The sequence below is a fragment of the Galeopterus variegatus genome, unplaced genomic scaffold (assembly GCF_000696425.1).
Source record: "Galeopterus variegatus unplaced genomic scaffold, G_variegatus-3.0.2 Scaffold1072, whole genome shotgun sequence".
NCBI lineage: Eukaryota > Metazoa > Chordata > Mammalia > Dermoptera > Cynocephalidae > Galeopterus > Galeopterus variegatus.
The window spans coordinates 353,441-377,766 of record NW_007727183.1 but is presented as its reverse complement, the minus strand read 5'-3'; the positions used below and the strand labels follow the sequence as shown (position 1 = coordinate 377,766).

Sequence of the window (24,326 nt, the reverse complement as noted above, 5' to 3'; positions counted from 1 at the left end):
GGCCCAGGAATAATGATTTTTTAAAAAGCAAAAGCAGACCTAGAAAATACAAATATAGCTAAAAAGTCATCTATATTAAAAAGCCAACATATTCAGCATTAAATCTTCTCATAACACTCTGTTGCTTCTTATTCTACATTTCCTTTTAACGGTGTTATCAGCAGAAACTAGCGGACCGAGACAAATGATTAGGCTGGTTGAGAATGCAGTTGACATCTTAAAACACTCACCGTCTCGCTCCTCTGTGGGGCTGGAATGACGACTCAGGGACCTGAACTGCAATTCAGCAGCTATGGAAGCCAATCGATCATTTTCAGGGACGCTGGAACCCCTGTTTTGACATTTTTAACAATTGAGCTATCAATTCAATGGAACGCAAAATGAAAGATTAGTGAGATTCTCCTGAAGCAGTGGCTATCAACAGGGGCAATTTTGCCCCCCCGGGAACTGGCAATGTCTGGAGACACTTGATTGTCAGGAGTGGGAGGATGCTATTGGCCTCTAGCGGGAAGCATCTAGAGGACAATACACAAGACAGCCTCACAGTAAGAATCATCCACCCAAATGAACCGTGCTGCCACTGAGAACCTCCTTGGGAGTCTGGAAGGAGAGTTCCATTTTTATTCCTCCATAGCCAACACACGAGACCCAGAGCACCTGACTGCATAATACCCTGTATTATATTAACAACAACAACAGATATAAAAACAAAACACTACATAAGTATTGCTAATGTACTGGAAAGCTCCATAATTTAAGCCCATGATAGATAAAAATGTATTAGCCAAAAGATTCATATTATCTTTCAATTCTATTTTTCCATGAACTTTTTGAGGTTCTCTTGTATTTAAAGTTACCATCAAATTATATTTATGTAGTTAATTCCACTTAAAGTACTAAAATCATTACACAGTCCAAAAGATTTCAAATCTCTTAATAATAAGAAAATGGAAGTGAATACATAATGATTGCTCATGTAATAGCCAAGAAAAGTGCAAGAGAGCCAACAGAGCAGAAAGCTGAATATATTACAGAACAAAGTTAATTAGCTGATTTCCAGAATACAGTTAAATGCTCAGCAGCCAGAATGAACCCATGAAAAGTTAAAACTGGGATTAAATAAGGGAAGTGTTAAAATTGTAATTCAAATAATCAAAGAACCCAAAATAAATATGATATTAATTCATTAAAAAGTCATCTAGTGTGTATTTTTTAAATAAGTGATAATGAAGTATGGTAGCATTTATGCTCTTTTTATCACACACTGAATAGGTTAAAGGAAACACGGTCTACTGCACAGACATTCACAAATTACAAAATATGCAATATTTTTTGTATTTCCCTAAACCCTCAAAGCTAGTACAGTACTTGTTAAGCCTGAAGTGAGGGAGACATTTCTACTGCCACGTAGCTCATCAAAAACTCCTGGCCCTATCTGATGGGAAAATGGCTGATGCTGAAGTGCAGAAATATATTCCACTCCTAAGCGGTCCCAAAGACTGGGCCATGAAGAAGTCACTTGACACCTCTATTCTCCTGTTTTCCCACAAGTGAAATTAGCCAATTCCATGTCCTTCAGAGATTTTCACAAGGGTAAAAGGCAAGAACATATACTTAAATGAAGTGGTATACTGGTGAATGTTTAACAACTAGCTGTGGGGTAGTTTGTGGAGGGTGGAGGGGCTTGCAAAATTTCCTTAAAATTTAACAGTCAGCTCTTGTGAGTCAACAGGAGCCAGCTCCAGCAAGCATAACAATGCAAAATGTTTTTATAAATGATTATAAGATAATGTGAGCCCAGAATAGGTGTTTCCTAAGTCAAATAAAATTAATGAAAAAAACGTTTGTTGAATCCTCTGGGGCCAAGTGAAACTGAATTTTTAGTTAACATATCCAGGATTAGCAAGGGCTGCACACTGTGGAGTGTGGCTGACACTGGATGCCATCGGTGTCATGTGGATCACTGGGGCTCTCAAGTATTCAGTGTGCCTCAGGAGCAGTGAACTTCATCCACCAGAGACACACAAGGTCCACTCCCCAGGTTTACCACGAAGGTGCTGAGGCTCAAAGTCAGACCAAGCATGTGCAAGGCTTGACTGCAAGAGGGAGTTTAACAACCAGCCCCTAGTCACATCTTCACGTGTCTTTGCTTTTCTCTACCTCCTGTCCCATACACACTGTCATGAGTAAAGAAAACTGTTCCTTTGTAAAAAATGCCCTTTAAGACAGCATACTATGATGCTATCGAAATTCCCAAACAACAAGGTTTATCCAACTATATACAAACTTAAGATGAATACTTATGAAATGCTACTCATATCATGCTGAAAATCTATTTATGCAAAGCACAGGACTAACTGCATAAAAATGCTAAATGCAGATACTTAACTCTTATACTAAAATACACTTAATGTACCACACTACCAATTTATACATGCCTTAAACCGTGGTACATCAACCTTTAGGAAAGCAGGATGTTACTTCTCATTCTCCAGCTCTACAGCAACCTCATGAGCACATGAACGCATCAGGTGTGGCAGCCAGGCACCACAGACTGGTTCATGTTCTCAACTATGACTGCATTTTAGGCTGAACCACTTCCCTTAACTCTGTGGCGCATTTACGTAAAAGACAGTTTCAGTAGCCCCCACAGGAATATGAAGGCATATGTGAAAATATTTGCCATGAATGCTCTAAACATAAAAATAAAGAAGGTAAGTGGAAATTTGTTCAATTAGTTGGCTGCTTAAGCTGTAAAATACTTTGGTTTTTTTTAGGTTATAGACATTTATCATTAAAAATTAAGAATATTAATTATTTTAATGAGTTAAAATGCTGAAAATGTTTGATGGAAATTTGTTCAATTAGTTGGCTGCTTAAGCTGTAAAATACTTTGGTTTTTTTTAGGTTATAGAAATTTATCATTAAAAATTAAGAATATTAATTATTTTAATGAGTTAAAATGCTGAAAATGTTTGTAGAAATTTTAGATCATTAATATATGTCTAAAAACATTTTAGTCTATTTTAAATTCTAAAGCCATATGTCATCTTCCTGCCAACTATTATACTAATATTTTTTCCTAGGAGCTGAACACAGAGCACTGAGTTTCCTCACAATTTCACCTTTTTGGATCAGATCACCCAAACAGCTTTGTATGACTATATCACTACATCCTTACTGGAAGATAACAGTAACAGTGTCCACTCTACTCAGATACAAGGGCAGAATTAAGAGAGACCAAAAGTCTTTTCTCCATTAAGTATAAGAACTTCATGAAGCCAAAAAATAACTAGAATGGGAAAAACTGCAAGACCTTCCTTACTGATACAAGAGACTCATGGCGAGGGACTTAAATTTTTCTGGAGCTTGCCAAATGTCTGAGAGTTCCCTCTAGTAATGATTTATTCTCCACATGATGTACAAACCCCATGAACTCATTTTTCTATTTTAATAAACTACTTCAAATCAACAGTTGTTAAAAGTTAGGAAATTCGGTTAGAAAACTGATCCTCCCAGTCGCCCCCACAAAAAATTGCCACCTCCGTTATTAACTAGATACCAACTTTGAACTACCTTGCGACTCCTGAGGAAAGGCTCTGTTAGCCAAACTTCCCAAGTCCACTTCTATTACAGGCCACGGTCTTTCCTCGGATATTCTCTCCACAGAGTTATTATAGGCAGAGCCTCTGGTCATTTTGGCTAATATTAACTCCAGAAAAATATTAACATCAGGCAAACGATCTACTCGTGCTGGCTGGTGCCAGAGCCTTGGCGCTGTGACAACCCACAGAGGGCCCCTGAACATCACTCATATACCACAGGAAAGAAGCCCAGCCGTGGCCTGCCACCCATCCTAAGGCTAAGATCACTGTGGAAGTGCACATGAGGAGTGGCAAGGAGACACGATGCTGGTGGAGTGAGACTACCTGGTATCATGGGCACTGCTGATGGGTTTGGGTGGTGCAGAGTCACCGCCAGAGGGGCTGGGGCGACCAGCAGCGGCAGCAGCAACAGTAGCAGCAGCAGAGCTGCCGTGGTTCCGCACGTCCGAGGGCACGCTCCGAGTGCTACGACGAGAAGAAAAGCTTCAGCAACACAGATGAGAAAGGGGATGAACTCGCACATGGTTTCCAATTGAAAACAAAATAGGGCAAGGAAGTGAAAAATACTCGAAAATAAAAAATATAAATTGTTGTTTGAGATTCAGGTCTCGGAGTGAAAAAGAAAAAAAACTAATTTCAAGGCTTTTAAAAAAATAATTGTGGTCCTTACCTCACAAATGCTGTCAAATAAAATTAACTTTTAAGAAGTGATTACATAGGGGAGAGAGAATGCTCACTACTTCAAGATGCAGAAATGCCACCACATTCAAGGTAATTATTACGGATGTACTAGAGTTTCTGAACTCACTTTAGCATTTAAGTTGCTTTGTAATTACATATACACATGAAAATCAAGACTGGAAAGGTCATTCCAGTTTTTCTCCACTTTTAACGTGATATTTAGTATTGTTTTTCAAATGTTTACTATGCTACGCACACTCAAATTTGTTTTCCTAAGGTAATTTTCAAAGACAGAAAAGGAAAGAATTTCTCCAAAGCCAGAAAGCATTCAGTAGCTTGAGGTTATAAATAAGCTGGGAAACTAAGTTATCTTAAAAGGTACAGGTTTGTTTTAAAATTGCATATCTTATTCTTTTGCAACTAAGGCATTATAGTATGTCTTCAAGATAATGCAAAGAAGAGCTTTTAAAAGTGTATGAACAAGAATGCAGAAAAAATCTTCAGCTCTCATAGCAAGCATCCAGTAGTTTCAAGAGCATTAGCATGCACATCATAGAAGAACCTACAAAGCAAATGACTAGATGAGCACCAAATACCTGAATCCCTCTGGAGTTGGGATAATTAGATGTGGGTTAGGAGGGTCACTATGGCATCGAGGCACCTTCACAGGACGGGGGCTGTTCCGATGAATAGCTGCCAGTGGAAATAGCAACAAAGGCAACTTGTTAAAGTGGTAAATGGAAAATTGTCAAACCAGGCAATAAAATGGAATGTCAATTAATTTTGCCAGTGACCAAAATTAATCCAATTAAATAAGAAAAAATCACATTACATACACAAATATTATGGAAAATGTCACTTTTTAAAAGTTAATAAGCTACGTTATGCGTTCAAACACATTTCTTTAAATCCTGGAATGGAATGTACATAATGTATGTTAAACAAATTATTTTAACCCATTTAAGGGAGAGATAAAAATGTGGCTTATTTGTCATCTAATAAAACGGAGTTCTTTATGTTCTCTACACTTTAAAAAGATTCTGGTCATTGGGGATACTTCAACAGGTCCTGAGTTGGGGCCACTATCATTTGCCTAAGTACATGGAGTTTTATTTAATTCCTTTGAGCCAAACCAGGTGGATGAGGAACAATTTAACTGGACTTTTTTTTCCAGAGCACGTGTTCTTTTCTTAGTTTAAATGTTTTAAGTAGAAGGCAAATATGGATAAAACTTAAATTTCAAAACTATAGATCTTACCTAGTCATTACAAAAATGCTAACAATTCCACTTTCCCAAATACTAATGGACAGGTGTTATATTTTGCCTATTTCTCCTTAACATGTTTTTCTCTTACTTCTATCTGTATTACTCCTTAGTTTTTTTTTTTAAATGTCATATTTTCTCTTCATATGTTAATAATTTTAGTCTTACATATGTTTTTTCCTAAATAAAAATCTTCTTTATAGTTTCGTTTGTTTCTGCTTAATAACATTACACAGGAGAGACAGAAGTAACAAAAATGGACAGATATAAAGTTCCCTTGCAAAAGAGAAATCAAGCAACTGTTAACCAAAAAAGTCAGGCAGTCTGTGTCTCTGATTCATTATCTCAATTATAACAATGCCAAATGGAAGAAATTCAATAGTAACAAAGGCAAAAAGAGAAAAAACAACAAAAATAACTTGGTGAGGATGATGTTTTCAATCCAGCAAAGATACTAGGAACTAATGAATCAATAATTATATAAAATCTTCCCATGAAGGTATAAAATAAAGACATTCTGTTTTTTAAAACACACACACACACACAAGCTTAATATTCTTCACACACAAAGCACACTTCTTTTAAGAGTGTGTATATTTAATGCTGCAAAACTGTGGATATTCATTGGAAAGAAAATTCAAATGGCCAGTAAACATCAAATAGATGTTCAAGTTTCACTAGTGGTGAACATTTATCATAGAGATACTTTTCATGGCCAAAACAAACAAAAGCCTATAAAGAAATGGTAGGAAGAATTACAGTACATCTATGATGGCCACATTGTGGCCACTAAAGAGAACGAATTAGATTTAAACCTGTTGACATGGAGGAATTTGTACAACTGTCAGATAAGAAGAGAGATTAATATCCAATATGATCCAATTTTTATACAGTAAATGGCAGGAAAACAACCCTATATATGCTTGTTTGATGATATGAACAGAGAAAAATATGGTAGAATATGTTTATATAATTACATGAATACAAAGAAAATACGGAAGGTTATATACATCAGGCTGTTATCATTAGTTACGTGCTTAAAGCAGAGGGGAAGGAAGAAAGTAAGCAACAATAACAACAAAAATGGCTGTGCTCTCGTTTTCATTAATTTCTCTTATAGGAAAAGAACACAAAACAAAATGATTATCCCTGTTGTGTACAGAATACTAGACTTTACAAACTATGAAAACCTTATTTAATTCTTATTAGCATCCAATTTTGTGCATTAGAAGGGAAGGCTCAATGATGTTAAATGAGCAGCCCTAGGTCACTTGTTGCAGGCAATCTGACTCTGAGTTCAGGTACACCATCCCATGGTGGCTGAGAGGACAAAGGACAACGTGAGTCTATAGAGAGTGCTATCAATTAACTATCCCACTGACAGTGTGGAGTGACAGGCATATTAAAAAGATTACTGATTCAAATGTTACCAGGGATTACCTTTGGATTACAGGAGCATGAGTATTTTTTTCTTTTGTCCTTTGGAATTGTTCCCTACGTTAAAAAAATTTTTTTTTTTTTTTTTTTTTTTGTCTTTTATCTTTTTCCGTGTCCGGCAACGGATCGCAACCCTCAGTGTTGCCCCCATACCGGACCGGGGACCGGCAACGGGATTGCAACCCTCGGTGCTGCTCCCGCGCCTCGCTCAGCCAGTGAGCGGGAACCAGTCTGTATGTGGCATCCGAACCCTCGGCGGGAGCGCCACCGCACTCCCAAGCGGCGCACTTATCCAGTGCGCCACCGGGCCGGCCTACTACGTTAAAAATTTTTCTAAACATGCATCTTCTACATTTTTCCATATGCTTTTTCTATATTGCAATTTTTCTACAATACAAATGATTCCTTATATAATGAAATATTTTAAAGTATTTCTCACTGAATTGATCATATATTTAGAGAAATATTTTAAGAGATCAGAAAATCAAAGTCTATTATGATAATATGCTTAAGCAAAAGTTGGATAAGAATACAGCATGTCTTATATAAAACACTCAAGTAGATTTGCAAATAATTTTCACTTTCATAACAGCCTTGGGAGAAAGAGTTATAAACTGACTGAATTTTTAAAAAAAGAAACCAACGACTAAAATCTTTTGTCCTAAATTTTTTGCAGCTATCAAGTACACTTTAAGAAATAGAGTTGGTTTCAATATGTTTACCATTTGTGAATTGTTTTGTTTAATTTAAATTATGTAAAATTTCTAAGTTTTCATTTTCAGGTGTTTATTACACATACAGTTTTGTTTAATTTACAGACTATCTCAAGAACAGCATAAAACAAAGCTTTTTCTTCATATATATTTTGTTTTTAAAGTTTCAACATATACTGTAAAACTGTATATTAATTGTAATTGAAAACTGAAATTAAAGTAATGTATATCGTAGCATAGCATAACTTGATTTTTTTTAAGTAAAATCAAACCAGAATTTACTATGGTTAGTGGGGAAATGGTAATTAGGAAAACTGTGGTAAAAATAAATGCCCTTCTCATTCAAAAGGTAAAGAAGGAGAAAAAGAAAAACTCATCCACCTGCAGCAGGGGAGGCTCCTGCTACTTGACAGACAACTCTCTCTCCCAGTCTTTCCTCCCGAAAAGAAAAGATTTTAAGGGGGAGAATGGAATAGTAGTGTTGGTGTAGGAAAAAAAACTGAAGTTTAACGTTGCTGGCGAGCAGGGAATACCTGACGCTGGCAGTTTAATATTCCTGTCGGATTTACAAAGATCACTGTGGAGCTCTCCATGTACATACCTCATCTGTGTCACTTTCGTTGTCTCTTTCCTGAATATTCTTAAAACACTTATTACACTATTTTAAATGCCTGCAAAAACAAGATGATCTGTTCACCCAAACCATTAGGCTCCAGGAGAAATGCTGTAGGGCTGTCTTACCAAGGTACAAACCTGTAACAGGACTGTGCGGCTTTCCTATGACGTGGCCAATGCACTCGTTCATCAGGGCTTGCAAACTCTGGAAACCAAAGAAAAATAGGAAAGGAGAAGAGAAACAATGTAAACCCTCTTCATTATATAAGTAGCACAAATTAGGTTTTCAGTATATTTCAAAGAAACATGCTAGTCTCGTAAATATTTTCAAAGTTAGTTTAGAAATAGGTAAAAACATAAACTGAACACAAATTGTACATTATTTAAAATAGTACAGTAAACAATTCCATTTTTATAAATAAAAGCAAATTAGCAGTCAATTCCCCATAACACAATTATATGCACAAGCAAAGAACTTTCCTTGTAATCATCTCTACTATTGGGAGGATGAAATGAATGAATTCATATTCTAAACATTTTTTGACCTGATGGAATTTATCTGAATAACAGTGATAATACTTACACTGGCCTTAGGCTCTCAAAGGATGCACAACGAAGTGAAATAGTTAATCCTATTCTTCATTAAACTACCAAAAAGCAGCAACTAAATTGGCTAAATTTTATAGTTTATAAAATACGAAGCTAACAAATATTTTAGAAGTGCCAGGGTTTACAAACAACTAGACATTGATTTAGCTGAACACTATTGCTACAAAAAGAAAAGAACACTGAATATCTTACTATGCTATTAAGAGTGCTTTAACTTCTCAGGCATTATGATTACAATTGTGTAAAAAATATTTAAGAACCACTGTTATATATAAAAATATACAGAGAATAGAGAATAGAGAATAATCAACTTCTTCATTTTTTAATGAAAAAAACTTTAGAATATCCCATACCAAGAAGTCATCTTCAGGTAAAGCTGAAATAAAGGCAGGTTCAATGGCTTGCAGAAAATCAAATCCTTGAGTTGCCCATCTGTTACATGAAAAAGTTTAATAATCACAAAATAACCAAGAAAATGCTGTAGCAATTTTAGACTGCACAACAGTGAAATGTAATTAAAAAATTACTATCTAGGACAAAACACATTTTTTTGCCTTTATATAAATGACTGAGTTGAGAAGGTATTACAGAGTGACCTTTTGGGAAAGAAAGACAAAATGGCTTTTTTTTTTTTTAAGCCAATGGGAAGCATGAAAAATTTTAGAAGAGATGGGTGCCATTTGTAGAGTTGAGAAGGTATTACAGAGTGACCTTTTGGGAAAGAAAGACAAAATGGCTTTTTTTTTTTTAAGCCAATGGGAAGCATGAAAAATTTTAGAAGAGATGGGTGCCATTTGTAATTCAATTACTTATGAGTTGTGATATACAAAGTTCCTACTTTTAGTCCCAGGCATAGCAAATTTGTGTTTTCTCCAACATGGAAAATGGTCCTAAAAGTGTCCCATGATGTCCCTCCATTATGAATTACAGAACACCCAGCTATTTCTCACAGAGTCATAATACTTTAATAATTATGTTTACTTCAGTGGAGCTACTATTGAGCCTCACGGATGATTTACACATTTTTCCTCTGCAAATTCCAAAATAGCTTCTTAATAAATAAACTGGTTACCAATTTGTTTTTCATTTACACTAAGTACCAGGCTTAAGTTTCATGAGGAAGGAAAAAAAGATTAGCAATCAGGAAGACTTATCCAGGGAGAATGTGAACACCCTTAAAGATAAGTCAGTTTGGAACCCCCAAAAAAATGGGGTGGGGGGATTAGTTACATACTTCCATTAAAAGAAAAAAAAAAGTGTCATCAAGGAGTTGAGACTGCTCCTTCTTGTGTCATCTCCTCAAAAATCGCATGTAACATATACAAACAAAATATGAGTACTAGGCAAAACCCCACACGACTCGTGCAGCATACATCCTACTGGGTTATTACCTGGGTCGTGTACCTCTACCACTCTCACATTTAGTCAGGACATAATTCATCCATTTCCGGGCAAAGCTTATGTATTTGTCTCCTATCTTCTGTCTAAACTCTCCAGACATCAAACGAACAACTTCTTTATGATACTGTAAGAAGATTCCATGTATATCAAAATTAAGAAGAATACAATTATTATAGTAATACCTACACATTATAATGCCATGTCTGTTTAAAATGTCATTTTCTAAAACAGAAAGAAAATCCAATTAAAATTTATATATTCTGAATAGCATGCAGAATTATAGAGAGTATAGTGTCTCGAAATGCAGTTTCATAACTATTTTACTCATAAGTTTAAGAATGTGTTTTTATTATATTAAATATCTTGTAAATTAAGTTTTAAAATGTAAGTAGGGCTGGCTGCTTAGCTCAGTTGTTTAAACCGCAGTGCTGATAAAACGTAAGAAGAAAGTGGGCACAAAATAAAAAGTGGGCAATTATCTGACAGTTTAAAAATAAACTAACATTTATAATATCCAGCAATGGTGTAAGATGACATTCTTAACTAACCTGTGATTATAATTAATATCAGATTTTCCGTAAAAGATTTATAATACTTTCTGTACACAAGTTACAAAGTAGTTACTAAACTGTCCTGTGTTTTTCCTCTTCTTTTATACCTACCTCGAACCCAAAATTGTACCCCTGAATCATTGCTTCTCGGTAGTACTGCTGCAATGTGACAGATTCAGATTCATCAACTTCAACATCAAATTCTGATGTGAACATGTGGTCCACTCGGTCAATGGCATTGCTTATTCTGTTGCATAGCTCTAGTGCATCATTCTAAAGAGACCCAAACCATGATTAATCCAAAATGAAGCAAATCATACAACACACATTGCATTTTAAAGGAACCTTTCCTTCATCATCAAACAGACATTAATCACTGCAATACATTTCGGTCACATTTATTCTAGTTATCAAAAGGAATGAATGAATGAATACAGAGGAGATTCTATTATTTTCATTTTTATTTGTATTAGGCATTCTTGAACATCTTATGAAACACAAGAGGAAAAAATCTTAAATTGATGTTAAATACATGATAATGCATAACTACAATCTGGTCTTAGAATAGACACTTGTGCCTTCAATATTTTTTTGTATCAACCACCCATGTTTTTTACTCTTGGGGGGTTGCTCAAACATAAGTATGGTTTCACTTCCACGGAGTGAAAATACCCACAAATTTCTAAATGACCTCCAGAGCAATATCAAATCACACTGTCCTTCTCATTTCCTGGCTACTCTCTAGTCCAGGAGTTCCCAACTGGGACTGATTTTGCCCCCATCCTCAATGTCTGGTGACATTACCTAGGGATATTTTTGGCAATGTCTGGAGATATTTTTGGTTCCAAAAACTTTGAAGAAGGAATGGAATCTACTGGCACCTGGCGGGTAAAGGCCAGGGGTGCTGCTAAACATACTACAATGCACAGATGTAGCCCATCTACACACACACATAACAAGAAATTACTGGCCCACAATGTCAGCGGTGTGGAGGTTGAGAAATCCTGCCCTGGTTAAACTTTTGTTGTCTCTGTAAGCAACACCACAACAACTCCAAATTGCTCTCCCTTTCCACCTGTCCTTAAACACATAAGCATACACAGGGTCTCCATCAAGCAATCCCCCTACATATTGTTATAAAACATTTTTCTGAAATCTTCAACAACTCCCTCATGCTTAGAAAATAAAATCCGATCTCTCTCAACCACCTGATTTTTGCCCACCTTGGCTTATCTCCTATTTCTTTCCATTGTACACATCAAAACCCAGCCAAATCAGACTATGTGATATTCAGTGAATATACCCAGAACCTAAATCCATAGACATCAATGCCCAAATGTTCCTTTCGTCAGTTCATTCTCAATTTGCATCTTTTGAAATCCTCCTAAGCTGAAATGCCACCACGGTGCTATTCCCAGATGCTATTAGGAGGCTGTAATCTCTCCCTCCTCTGTACTTTGGTGTGACAGTTCAGGTCCTTAGGGCTATAAATTCCTTAAGCTCAAGAATAATCAATATCTTATATCATTTTACTTTCTCCAGAGTTCTCTGGCTCAAACTAAAAAAAAGACAAAAGTCCCCTGCCCTGGTGTCAGGGTGAGATTACAATCTACGAGAGAGATAAGAGAAACATTTAGTTAATAAATGTTTACATATAAGTAAGACAAATCAGAATGACAGAAGAAAAACAAATGTTTACCAAATGACTTGTAATCTCAGGGAGTGCTTCTTCTTCAAGAGTCAAGCCTTAATGTGACTAAAAGACATAACTGATGACTGTAGAAAAGTGTGGATGAGGGCCGGCCTGGTGGCGCACTGGATAGTGCGCCGCTTGGGAAGCGCGGCGGCGCTCCCGCCGAGGGTTCGGATCCCACATACAGACCGGTTCCCGCTATAATTCATTTTAGATTTAACTACATGACTGTACTAAAAAAAAAGGTACAGATGAAATAGATGGTTTATTTTGAAGATTCTGGTATAATTTACATTATGTAAGAGAATTTACATTACTTAATAGAATTTAATGAAATATTCTAGAACAAATTATGCTGCAAAATTACCTACTAAATCACTGAGGCACTTTTTGGGTAAATATACACTTGAGATTACCAGGGCGGTTAAACCAATCATTCATGAGCTGCTAATAATTCATTTTTCCTAAGTATTTTAAGTAAGTAAGACCACTGAAAGATGGGGGTGGGAAGTGGGTGTGGGAACCAGGAGTGAGACATACCTGCATGCTTCTCAGGGTATCAACAGTCTCCACCTGAGGCACAATTTTGACAGGTTGTGCTTCCCATGCGACCCAGCTGTCATCTGAATCACAGGCTCGATCACTATGCTTGGTTAGAAGTAGATAGGCATCAATGAGCACATCATCTGACTCTTTTGAACAGTCCTTTCCTGCGGCTGCATTGAGTAACTGCAAAATAATACTCTTCTCCTTAGCAAGAGTGTCTGGAACAAACACTTGCAGGTTTTCTAATCCAGGAATTTGTATCTGGAAAAGAAATAATCCAATCTGAAACTAAGGAACACTGCACATTACAGAAATACGTTATTAAAAAAAAAAAAAAACTAGAAAAAGACAAGCAGACTTGGGGAAGGGGGTGTGGGAAAGGCATTCATCAGACAGTGAGGGGAATTTGCAAGTAGTTTTACTCAGTACAGCTCAAGGAGGGAGGGGAGGAGAGAGAACTTGGGAATGTATCAGAGGAGAGATGCTTGTAGTTTCTCCAATTCCAGGGCATCCTCTTAATTGTTTCATTTTCAACAACAAAGAAAATACTCGTTAGGAGATGAATCAGTCTGAAACAACCTCAATCAATGCTAGTGGTAATTCTGACTCAGTAAAAAGGTAGAAAATATTAACACAGATTTACTACTTATTTGCAGGGGGAAGGGGGGAATAATCATAAAAAGCCTCTTAGAGATCATTTTAGTAAGGGATACATATGAATGACATTGTGCAGGTCACACATCCCACCCCAGGTATGTGCTTGGGATAAAATTGCGGGCTTGGGACATCATCATACACAGATTCTAAAAGTAAAAGGGAGTATAAAGATGATGACCTAAAACGTGGCTCTAGTGATGACCAGGAGGACACCGATATCAAAGATTCATGTAAAACCTTTGAACTGCTTTAGGAAATGTGATGGTGAAAAACAAAACCATTATTTATAAGCAATATTTTTATGCACATTATTTTAAATATATATGAGGGGAAAATTACTTTAAAATAAAAAAATTTAAAATTAAAAAAAAACAGAAAAAAGCTAAAATACACACTTGCATATAATACAAACACACACACACACACACACACAAGGGGTCTTCAAAAGGCTCATGGAAAGATTTGGATTTTCTAAGCAATATTTTTATGCACATTATTTTAAATATATATGAGGGGAAAATTACTTTAAAATAAAAAAATTTAAAATTAAAAAAAAAACAGAAAAAAGCTAAAATACACACTTGCATATAATACACACACACACACACACACACACACAAGGGGTCTTCAAAAGGCTCATGGAAAGATTTGGATTTTCTCAATAGTTGTGGAAGGGGTGGTGAAGTTCTGACTATGGCAGCTGCTGTGGGGATGCGAGAAAGGATCATTTACTGCAAATGTTTCCGGCTTGTCAGGGCTAGTGATTAAGTAGGAAGGGTGGGAGGCTGAATTTATATTAACCATCACATTTCTGGCTTAACCTAGTGAGTGGATAGATCACCATTCCTGAGACAGTGAGCACAGGAGAAAGAGCAGATGTGTGGGGTGGAGGGAGACAACTACAAAATGAAAACTAAATAACAACCAGTAAACCAGAATACTTGAAGAACTGGGATTTCTGGAACTACAAATTACGTTAGTGACATAATTCATTTTAGATTTAATTACATGACTGTACTAAAAAAAAAAGGTACAGATGAAATAGATGGTTTATTTTGAAGATTCTGGTATAATTTACATTATGTAAGAGAATTTACATTACTTAATAGAATTTAATGAAATATTCTAGAACAAATTATGCTGCAAAATTACCTACTAAATCACTGAGGCACTTTTTGGGTAAATATACACTTGAGATTACCAGGGCGGTTAAACCAATCATTCATGAGCTGCTAATAATTCATTTTTCCTAAGTATTTTAAGTAAGTAAGACCACTGAAAGATGGGGGTGGGAAGTGGGTGTGGGAACCAGGAGTGAGACATACCTGCATGCTTCTCAGGGTATCAACAGTCTCCACCTGAGGCACAATTTTGACAGGTTGTGCTTCCCATGCGACCCAGCTGTCATCTGAATCACAGGCTCGATCACTATGCTTGGTTAGAAGTAGATAGGCATCAATGAGCACATCATCTGACTCTTTTGAACAGTCCTTTCCTGCGGCTGCATTGAGTAACTGCAAAATAATACTCTTCTCCTTAGCAAGAGTGTCTGGAACAAACACTTGCAGGTTTTCTAATCCAGGAATTTGTATCTGGAAAAGAAATAATCCAATCTGAAACTAAGGAACACTGCACATTACAGAAATACGTTATTAAAAAAAAAAAAAAACTAGAAAAAGACAAGCAGACTTGGGGAAGGGGGTGTGGGAAAGGCATTCATCAGACAGTGAGGGGAATTTGCAAGTAGTTTTACTCAGTACAGCTCAAGGAGGGAGGGGAGGAGAGAGAACTTGGGAATGTATCAGAGGAGAGATGCTTGTAGTTTCTCCAATTCCAGGGCATCCTCTTAATTGTTTCATTTTCAACAACAAAGAAAATACTCGTTAGGAGATGAATCAGTCTGAAACAACCTCAATCAATGCTAGTGGTAATTCTGACTCAGTAAAAAGGTAGAAAATATTAACACAGATTTACTACTTATTTGCAGGGGGAAGGGGGGAATAATCATAAAAAGCCTCTTAGAGATCATTTTAGTAAGGGATACATATGAATGACATTGTGCAGGTCACACATCCCACCCCAGGTATGTGCTTGGGATAAAATTGCGGGCTTGGGACATCATCATACACAGATTCTAAAAGTAAAAGGGAGTATAAAGATGATGACCTAAAACGTGGCTCTAGTGATGACCAGGAGGACACCGATATCAAAGATTCATGTAAAACCTTTGAACTGCTTTAGGAAATGTGATGGTGAAAAACAAAACCATTATTTATAAGCAATATTTTTATGCACATTATTTTAAATATATATGAGGGGAAAATTACTTTAAAATAAAAAAATTTAAAATTAAAAAAAAAACAGAAAAAAGCTAAAATACACACTTGCATATAATACAAACACACACACACACACACACACAAGGGGTCTTCAAAAGGCTCATGGAAAGATTTGGATTTTCTTTTTATTTTATTAATTAAATACTATAAGTGAATATTTGGTTATTTATTTGCATTCTTAACATAAGTTAATAAGTATGAAAAAGTTTGTTTTTCTAACGATTTCACTGTCAAATTATGGCACAGTCCTATTAATGGGGTTAATGTATGGCTTCCAAAGCCTAAAATATTTACTATCTGGACCTTTAAAAAAAGTTTGCCTGTTTTAGAATAAAGTAGGAAAGGCAAAATACTTTAATTACACCATCTTAAATATTTACCTTAACATACTGTTTTGATTTCAGAACATCCAGGAGGTCTCTAACTGGGGCTGAAAGTATGAATTCTGCTGCTATTTCCAGGTCCTAGGATCATAGTTACAAAGAAACTTCTTTAGGATTAGCTTTCTTAAAAAATAAGATAAAAGAAAAATATAACAATTATTAATCAGGATTGCAAACTCACCTTTCTTAACATTTTAGCAAATCCTAGTGCTTTCGAGGCTCTTTCTCTGGCTTCGTGAAAGAGCTCCTTCAGTGCTCGGCTGATCTCTATAACAGATCTCCTGCCAAGTGGATTGAAGTCCAATCAGAACACATTAGCGTATGCTCCAGAGGTGCAAGAGGCATTTAACAGCAAAGATGAAGCCAATTCCAAATCACAGTAATAAATAAAGACTGCAGATTTTTTAAATGAGAGCAAGCAATTATTGAGAATGTATTCAAAATAACCAGAAGCTTGTGCCTCATGGTTTAGTAGAAACTATTTGTGTCTTTCAAATATAAGTAAGGGCCCATTTAATAACCTTCAAGTAACAGTAAGCTCAATTTTCTAAAGATTTCATTAGGATAATTTCTCAGAGTTTGAGAGAAGTTCTTGACTTCCAGCTCATAATCTAATTAAAAAGAAATATATACAGCGCAGTCTGGTAAATGTTTAACAACTCTTCCCCCAAAATACCATCTTACATTGTATATGCCTACTTCTGTGGTGTAAACACTCCCATCATAGCTGATTTCAAGGTGGCACTATGGGTATCACTTGGGAAGAGATGTACACAATCAGCTCTCAAACCAGGACAAGCCAGTTCCAGCACATCACTGTATACAAACCCCCCACATAGAACCCTCCTTAGTAAACAAGCAAAGCATCATTAAGAGCCATTCTCTAGTTCACCATCTTAATTCTTGAATTTTCATATTTATTTTGAATCCACTGTGTTAGCTCACAAAAACCATCAAGACCTACAATCTGATTCATTCCATTTCTCAGTTAATATTTTCCAGGTGAGAATCTATGTGGAAACTTCTTTCTCTAACCCTGGCATAAAAATATTCCAGGTTTTCTGAAACCCAAAAAGTGTTTTTCATCATGGTCTGGACGATGAGAGAAAACATTTTAGTTCTGCTCTAGAGAAATCAGTTCCATTTGAGCATTTGCTAAGATTGAATCACATGACAGTGCTGATAGATGGTCAGAAAATGGCTATATTGCTGATACACAAGGGTACTTCGAAAAATTTGTAGAAAAACAGAATTGAAATATAATACAAATCTTTCCACGAACTTTTTGAAGTACTCTCATATACGCCACAAAAAATAGCAATTTCACATGATTCAGCCTACATATTATCTGCATGGAATTGGAGGAAATTCAACAGACGAGAAAGCCATGGTTTCATACACGTAAGCTTAAAGTTCAATGGAAGGAATAAGCTGAGCATAAAAACAATAAAATGTATCAAGTGTCATTAAAATGTACTCATGGACTGCTGCAGAGGTTTTAAAAGACAAAAGCATAATATTTAATTAAAGACATTCCAGAAAATGTGGATGGAGATAATTTCTATCCATTTTGAGTCAACTTTATATCCCTTCCTCTAAAGGCACTATTTTTATTATGCTAAATAAATTCTAAGTTCACCTTCAAAGAAAATTTTACAAAAAATAATAACCAAGAGATCATATGAAAAGAAAAGATGATGTAAAGAAATCTCTTTAGTTCTACTGCCCCAATTCTTCCAGTCCAACACAACTGGGTTTGAACAAGATTCACTCTAGGCTCTTCACCAAGAGTAAAACTACAGAAGATAAGAAATAGAAGAGGAAAGAAAATGCAACTCCAACCGTATTTCATCTGAAGCACTGTTGTCATCAGCACTGGTCCAAAATTCAGCACAGCTCTCCTGTAAGCCAAATTCTAAAAAACCTCCCGTAGATTTCAGCAGCATTCCCGCAATGTCACTAAGGGAACAAAAATAACAAAAAATAAAACACAGAAGGAAACTGTCCTCAATCATATCTTCATTCTTGAATGAAAAACTGAAAGGCTCAGCTATTGCTTCAATAGTTTAAAAATCAAGTACAATGAGAATTTTCTTTTAACATAAAATCATGACTAATTTGAAAAAGTAGAAATCTGGGTTATGGCATGTACCTTTTGTTCTATTACCACAGTATTTCATGATAAACTTTAAAACCTTAAGTTGTATTCATAGCAGCTATGTGATTATTACACAAATATTATTTTCATCTTAAACAAATGCTCAAAATGGTATAAAATAGCCTCAAACAAACAAAATGATAGGATAGAAAAACAAAGTGAATTCCTTAAATGCAACTGTTTTTAAAAATTTCCCTCACAATTAGCTTTTTATGTCAATAAACATGAAATACTCTATATAGCTGATCTTCCTCACTGAATACACAATCTAAACACTAGTGTTAAAATGTACACCCAAATGTATAAAATAAATCTAAATGAGTGTAATAAAAATGCAACAACAGTTTATTGGCCTCTATGATGTTCAAGGAGAGGAGCTTATGATCAAGTGAGAGAAAGCAGGTAAGTATACAGCCAGCATCAGATGTGGCAGAAGGTGAGTGCTAGGGCTGCTGTCAGAAGAGAAAGTGCAAACCCACTGAGGGCACAGTTGCATACCCAGCTGAAGGCACGTTTCATAGCCAGAAAGCCCTGCAATGGGCCTTGTAGGCAAACGCAGAACTGTAATGGGCAGAATAATAGTGGGAAGAGGGTATCTGCCAGGAAGAAAATGGAGGAGGGACAAGGAAAGTCCAGAAAGAAAAATAAATAGAATCAAATGGCATGAAGATGTGTCAAGCAAGAGGCATATTTGTGATAAAAGAAACTGTCCAATCTGAAAGGAGTAGAGGGTATTTATGCTACAGAGGGGTGGTGGAATAAGACTGGACAAGTAAATTGGAGCCATCCTGTGACGGCCTTGGACATCCAGGAAATTAGTTCAATCATTTGGTAGGCAAAGAAGATGGGCTTTAAAATATCTGAGTGGGAAAGGATTTGATTAGAAACATGCTTTTAGGAAGAATAAAACACAAGGATATCCACGATGGATTTATTCAACAAATATTGAGTACCTACTATATACTAAGCAGTAGTGAACAAAGCAGATAAAAGCCCTCCAATGAGTAAAGAAAAACAATAAATAAAACAAAAAAGGAAAAATATATGGTATTTCAGATATTAGCAAGTGCTATAGAGTGGAAGAAAATAGGAAAAAAGCTAAAGAGTACTTGTGGGTAGGAATTTCAATTTTAAATATACTGAGAAGGTAACATTTGGACAAAGACCTGAAGGAAGTGGAGAAATGAGTCATGAAAAGAACTTGGGGAATAGCATTCCATGTAAAGGGATCAGCAAGTGCAAAGGGCCTGAGGCAGGAACATGTCCAGCCTGTGGGAAACAGTAAGAAACCACTGTGGCTGCAGAGTAAGCACAACACAGTTTAGCAGGAGATGAGGACAAATGAGAGGTCAGATCAGGATGGGCCACTGTCTAGGCACTCTCGCTTTTACTAAGATAGGGAGCCACTGGAGTATCGAGAGGAGAAAATGGTATGATGTACATTTTGACAAGATCACTCTGGCTATGGCACTGAGAATAAACTATAGGAGACAGAACAAGGGAGACTTCTTAAAGAGCTACTGCATGTAAGAAATGACAACCTGCGAAGAGCAGTAGCCTGAGGCGGTGAGCAAAGGTCAGATTCTGGATGCACCCTGAAGGGACAACCAAAAGAAACAGAGAATGTGTGTGTGAGAAAGAAAGAAATAAGGGTTGATTTTAACACTGATTGAACCTGGGAGAAATAGTATATGAAGCAGAAGTTGCTATAGTCACACGAAATGCAATAGAGTCCAGCACTAGCAGAGCAGAAGCAGGCAGTCCCACAAGAAGGGACAGTAAAAAAGCTGGGAGGTTCACAGAACAAGGAACATGAGTGCAAAGGCCAGAGACTACACTCTAGGGAATGTGAAGGTCAAGCAAAAGATAAAAGATAAAAACACAAAGTCTGACAGGAAGAAGTGAGGGTACAGCAAAATTACATATCATGAATTTGTAGTGAAACTAGTCAGTAACCTTTTAAAAAATTTCAACAAAGCTTGACAGGCTGGAAACAAAATGCAAATAGAAGGAATTATAGGCAAAGCAGAATTATGGAAAACTAAGAGGGGAGAGATGTTGAAAATGGCCATGAATGCACTTTTCAAAAAGTTTGACTATAGGAACCAAGCTGCATAGGAAAGCAAGGAGAGTCAGGCTGAGGGAATGGGAGAGTAACGAGACAAGAGCAAGTTCACTGCTCACACAAAATAAAGAGAGAGGATGAAAAAGAATCGGCAATTAGGGCAGAAAAGTGGATACAAGACTGAGATACTAAGTATGAGACAGAGATCGGTGGAGTCCAGAACCATGAGTCACTGAAGCTGGAAGAGCACTCAGCGTGAGAGCTGAAGTAGCACAGAATGGACACAAAGGGAGAAGAACCCCTGAGCGGGGCATGAAAGCCTTATACAACAGAGACAGAAGAAATAAAACAGAAGAAATAAAAGGAGACAAGTGGGAGAGGGCAGCACAAGGATGCCAGCCTGGAGGACTGGGAAAGTCATGAGACAAGAGCAAGTTCACGGCTCACTCAAATTAGAGAGAGGACGTAAAAAGAACACTGTGTTCTTCTAGAGCACAGAAGAACACTCTCCTCACTGTGTCAAATCAAGTCTGCGGTGGGGCGCCACCAGCAAAGACCACTGCAGTGCACCCTGTGTTCAACATCCATAGGTCTGCAGTCAAGAAAATACACACCTTTCCCAGAAGAAACAGACAAGGACTGCATTCCCTCCTCGTGACTTTCCTTTGTTTACATTTCTATTCTTTCCTCATACATAAACCCAGTTTATCAAGAGATTCTGTGGTTAGTATTACATCCCCATAACAGTACCACTGAAAACACATACTTCAGTTCTAAATGTCCCCACCAAGATTGACACACGCAGTTCTATTCTACTCTTAAAGAACTTAACTTCTCCTTCCTTTTGTTTAAAAAAAAAAAAAAATACAAAAACAAAAACCACAAGAGGATTTACTGAAAGGCAGGATTTCTCACCACCAAGATTGACACACGCAGTTCTATTCTACTCTTAAAGAACTTAACTCCTCCTTCCTTTTGTTTAAAAAAAAAAAAATACAAAAACAAAAACCACAAGAGGATTTACTGAAAGGCAGGATTTCTCAAATTCAAAATTGACATTTTGGGTGGATAATTCTGTTGTGGGGGCTGTCTTGTGCACTGTCAAATGTTCAACAGCATATCCCCAGTCTCTACCCACTAAACGCCAATAACACCCTCCAGTCGTGACAATCACAAATGTCTCCATACACTGCCAGTGTCTCGAAGGGGGCAGAACCACCCCTGGTTGAGAACCACTGCTCAAAACTTGGAAGAGAGGGCACATAACAGATATGAATGACTAATTTTCATGTAACTAAACTTTCAAATGCGTAGAAGAGAATCAATGAGAAAATTGGGACTGAGGGTAGGAAAGTAAGGAATCCACATTCAGAAGCACAAGAATACCTACCAGAAAAGTTTTCCAGCCTGTGCTTCTCCTCCCCGTATGTAATGAGTTATTTCTTTGGTGAAATTCCATTCTTCTTCTAACAGATTTTTTAGACTGTGAGATGCTTGAGGTAATTGCTGTAGCATTTGGATCCAGCTTCTCATGTAATCAAAATATACCTTAAAATACAAAAAAAGGAAAGGGAGATATTTGAGAGAACTCGGCAACTCACAACTTTCACCTCTGTTAACACAAAAGCTAGACATCAGAAGAGAAAGAGAGAGGAGAGAGTTAAAAGCACGCTATGCGCAGAGATGCAAGATTCTTCACTATCATCAGCTGATGTGTAATGAAGATTCTTTTAAAAAGTACATAATTCAATTCCCCAGCAATTTAACACATTATTCACAACCCCTTCTAATTCCTAAGAAAATAACTAAACTGTGCACAATGTGTAGAAAAGTATAATAAAGTAAAAAACAACAACAACAACAAAAAAACCCCAAACCAATAACACCCAGAACTTTTCATTATGACTATACTGTGAACATTATTCCTTTAAGAGGTTAGGACTTCTACTGTCCTAGTTATTTACATTAGCTTCAGACAGTATCTTGTGTGCCGAGGGAAGGAGGCGAGGCCACTTCTTCCCACCATCCCTTCCTGACATCCAGATTTTTGTGACAGAACTTTTTCAAGGTTTATGACATATAAATTATGATCTATAACCAAAATATCCAGTTGTTCTGAAATGGAGTTTATGCCCATCATAAGCTCTATTATAATAGCACTCCCATTCCTAAATTCTTATTTTGATTTACCTGGTGGTTAGTAGGGTTTTACTATCAAGCAGCTTTTCTTGAGATAGGCTCACAATGCATATATCACAGAACATCACTGACTACGGACTCTCTTACTTAAAGGATAACTTAACTGGGTAGAGAATATTTGTGTGGCACATTCTCTCACTCAGAACTTTTAAGATCCTACTTCACAACCTTCTAACGCCGAGTGTACTGTTAGCATGAAGGCACGAGATGCCATTCTGATCGCCCAACTGCCACCACCCTCCCCACCTCCTGACAGTGACTTGTTTTCTACATTTAGATGTTCATAGGACTCTTTCTCTACCCTTGGATTTCAGTTTTTTCACCAGGCTACATCTTAGAGTTCACTGTTTGGAATGATTTTTTTCCTGAGATCCAGTAATTGTCAGTAGGCAAACTTCAAGTCTTTTCTTTATTTCAAAAAAAACTTTCTTCTGCTGTATCTTTGAACGCTCTGGGTCCTCTGCCCTCCAGGCTTGCAGGGTGCTAGACCTGTGAGTGTGCAGCCCCCACCACGACCATATCCACATGAAACGAGTCTCTTACACACCAGGCCCAGACCGCCCTTTCGCCACGGAGCGCTCCTCACCTCCTTGGCCGCCCTGAGAGCCGGTTCTCTCCACGGACAGCTCTCCTCCTCCATCGCCCTCTCCAGGGGTGCCTGTCCTACCATAGGCTCGAGGGCTGCACAGAGTCGGCATCCTCTTGCTCCTCACTGCCACTTCAAACCACTACACTTACACATTTGTATTTAGAAAGAAAAACAAAAGACATTGCCCCTCTAAGATTTATGTCATCAGCCACACCATCGACCCTCCTCTTCACACTCATCTAGTGACTCCAATTACCCATCAGGCTTTAGGCCTCATTTGCCAGGCTCTGGCCTCTGACTGACAGTCTTCCCTCCTTCTCAGGCTCAGCCATAATGCTGAGTGTCAACATCATGTGGACGGACCACCAAACACCATTTTGAGTCAGCTCCCTGATGGCTCCATTTCCAATGACTCTTTCTCTACTTCCGACAGGGCCCCATACCAGAACTGCTCCAACCCCCAAATCACCAATCCAAACACCCTGATGCTAAAGCCTCTTCTCTTCCTTCTGGTTATTTGTTCAGCCACTACAACTACAACTGTNGCACATCCATTTTATTTCAGAAAAATTCTTCAACAAAATAAAACAAAAATCAAGATCTAGAAAGGCACAGATTCTTGAACAACATAGACTTTAACATATAAAAGCAGTATAAAGCAGGCCCCAAATGAAGGCCTGGGCAATATCCATATGCCGATTTAATCCAAATGCCTAGAACAATATCTGACATCTAATTTGTGCTTAAAAACATTGGTTAAAGAATTGAAAAAGAAATAATTCAACCAGAGTTTCAGCAAAATGGCTGACTAGAGAGGTCTG

At 37.1% G+C, this 24,326-nt stretch overlaps 1 protein-coding gene across 1 annotated transcript in view; it reads right to left on the bottom strand.

Moving 5' to 3' along the window:
- MAP3K4 (mitogen-activated protein kinase kinase kinase 4) overlaps positions 1 to 24,326 on the bottom strand; it is an 89,087-nt gene that overhangs the window by 19,175 nt on the left and 45,586 nt on the right. Inside the window, exons 6-18 of the mRNA XM_008574605.1 lie at positions 22,108 to 22,265; positions 18,337 to 18,453; positions 16,676 to 16,775; positions 16,492 to 16,575; positions 15,098 to 15,364; positions 13,110 to 13,376; positions 10,988 to 11,149; positions 10,316 to 10,449; positions 9,278 to 9,356; positions 8,442 to 8,520; positions 4,883 to 4,979; positions 3,930 to 4,070; positions 231 to 331 (exon numbers count right to left, since the gene is read on the bottom strand). Of these exons, the coding sequence (XP_008572827.1) occupies positions 231 to 331; positions 3,930 to 4,070; positions 4,883 to 4,979; positions 8,442 to 8,520; positions 9,278 to 9,356; positions 10,316 to 10,449; positions 10,988 to 11,149; positions 13,110 to 13,376; positions 15,098 to 15,364; positions 16,492 to 16,575; positions 16,676 to 16,775; positions 18,337 to 18,453; positions 22,108 to 22,265 (1,786 nt within the window). The remainder of the gene's footprint in view (positions 1 to 230; positions 332 to 3,929; positions 4,071 to 4,882; positions 4,980 to 8,441; positions 8,521 to 9,277; positions 9,357 to 10,315; positions 10,450 to 10,987; positions 11,150 to 13,109; positions 13,377 to 15,097; positions 15,365 to 16,491; positions 16,576 to 16,675; positions 16,776 to 18,336; positions 18,454 to 22,107; positions 22,266 to 24,326) is intronic.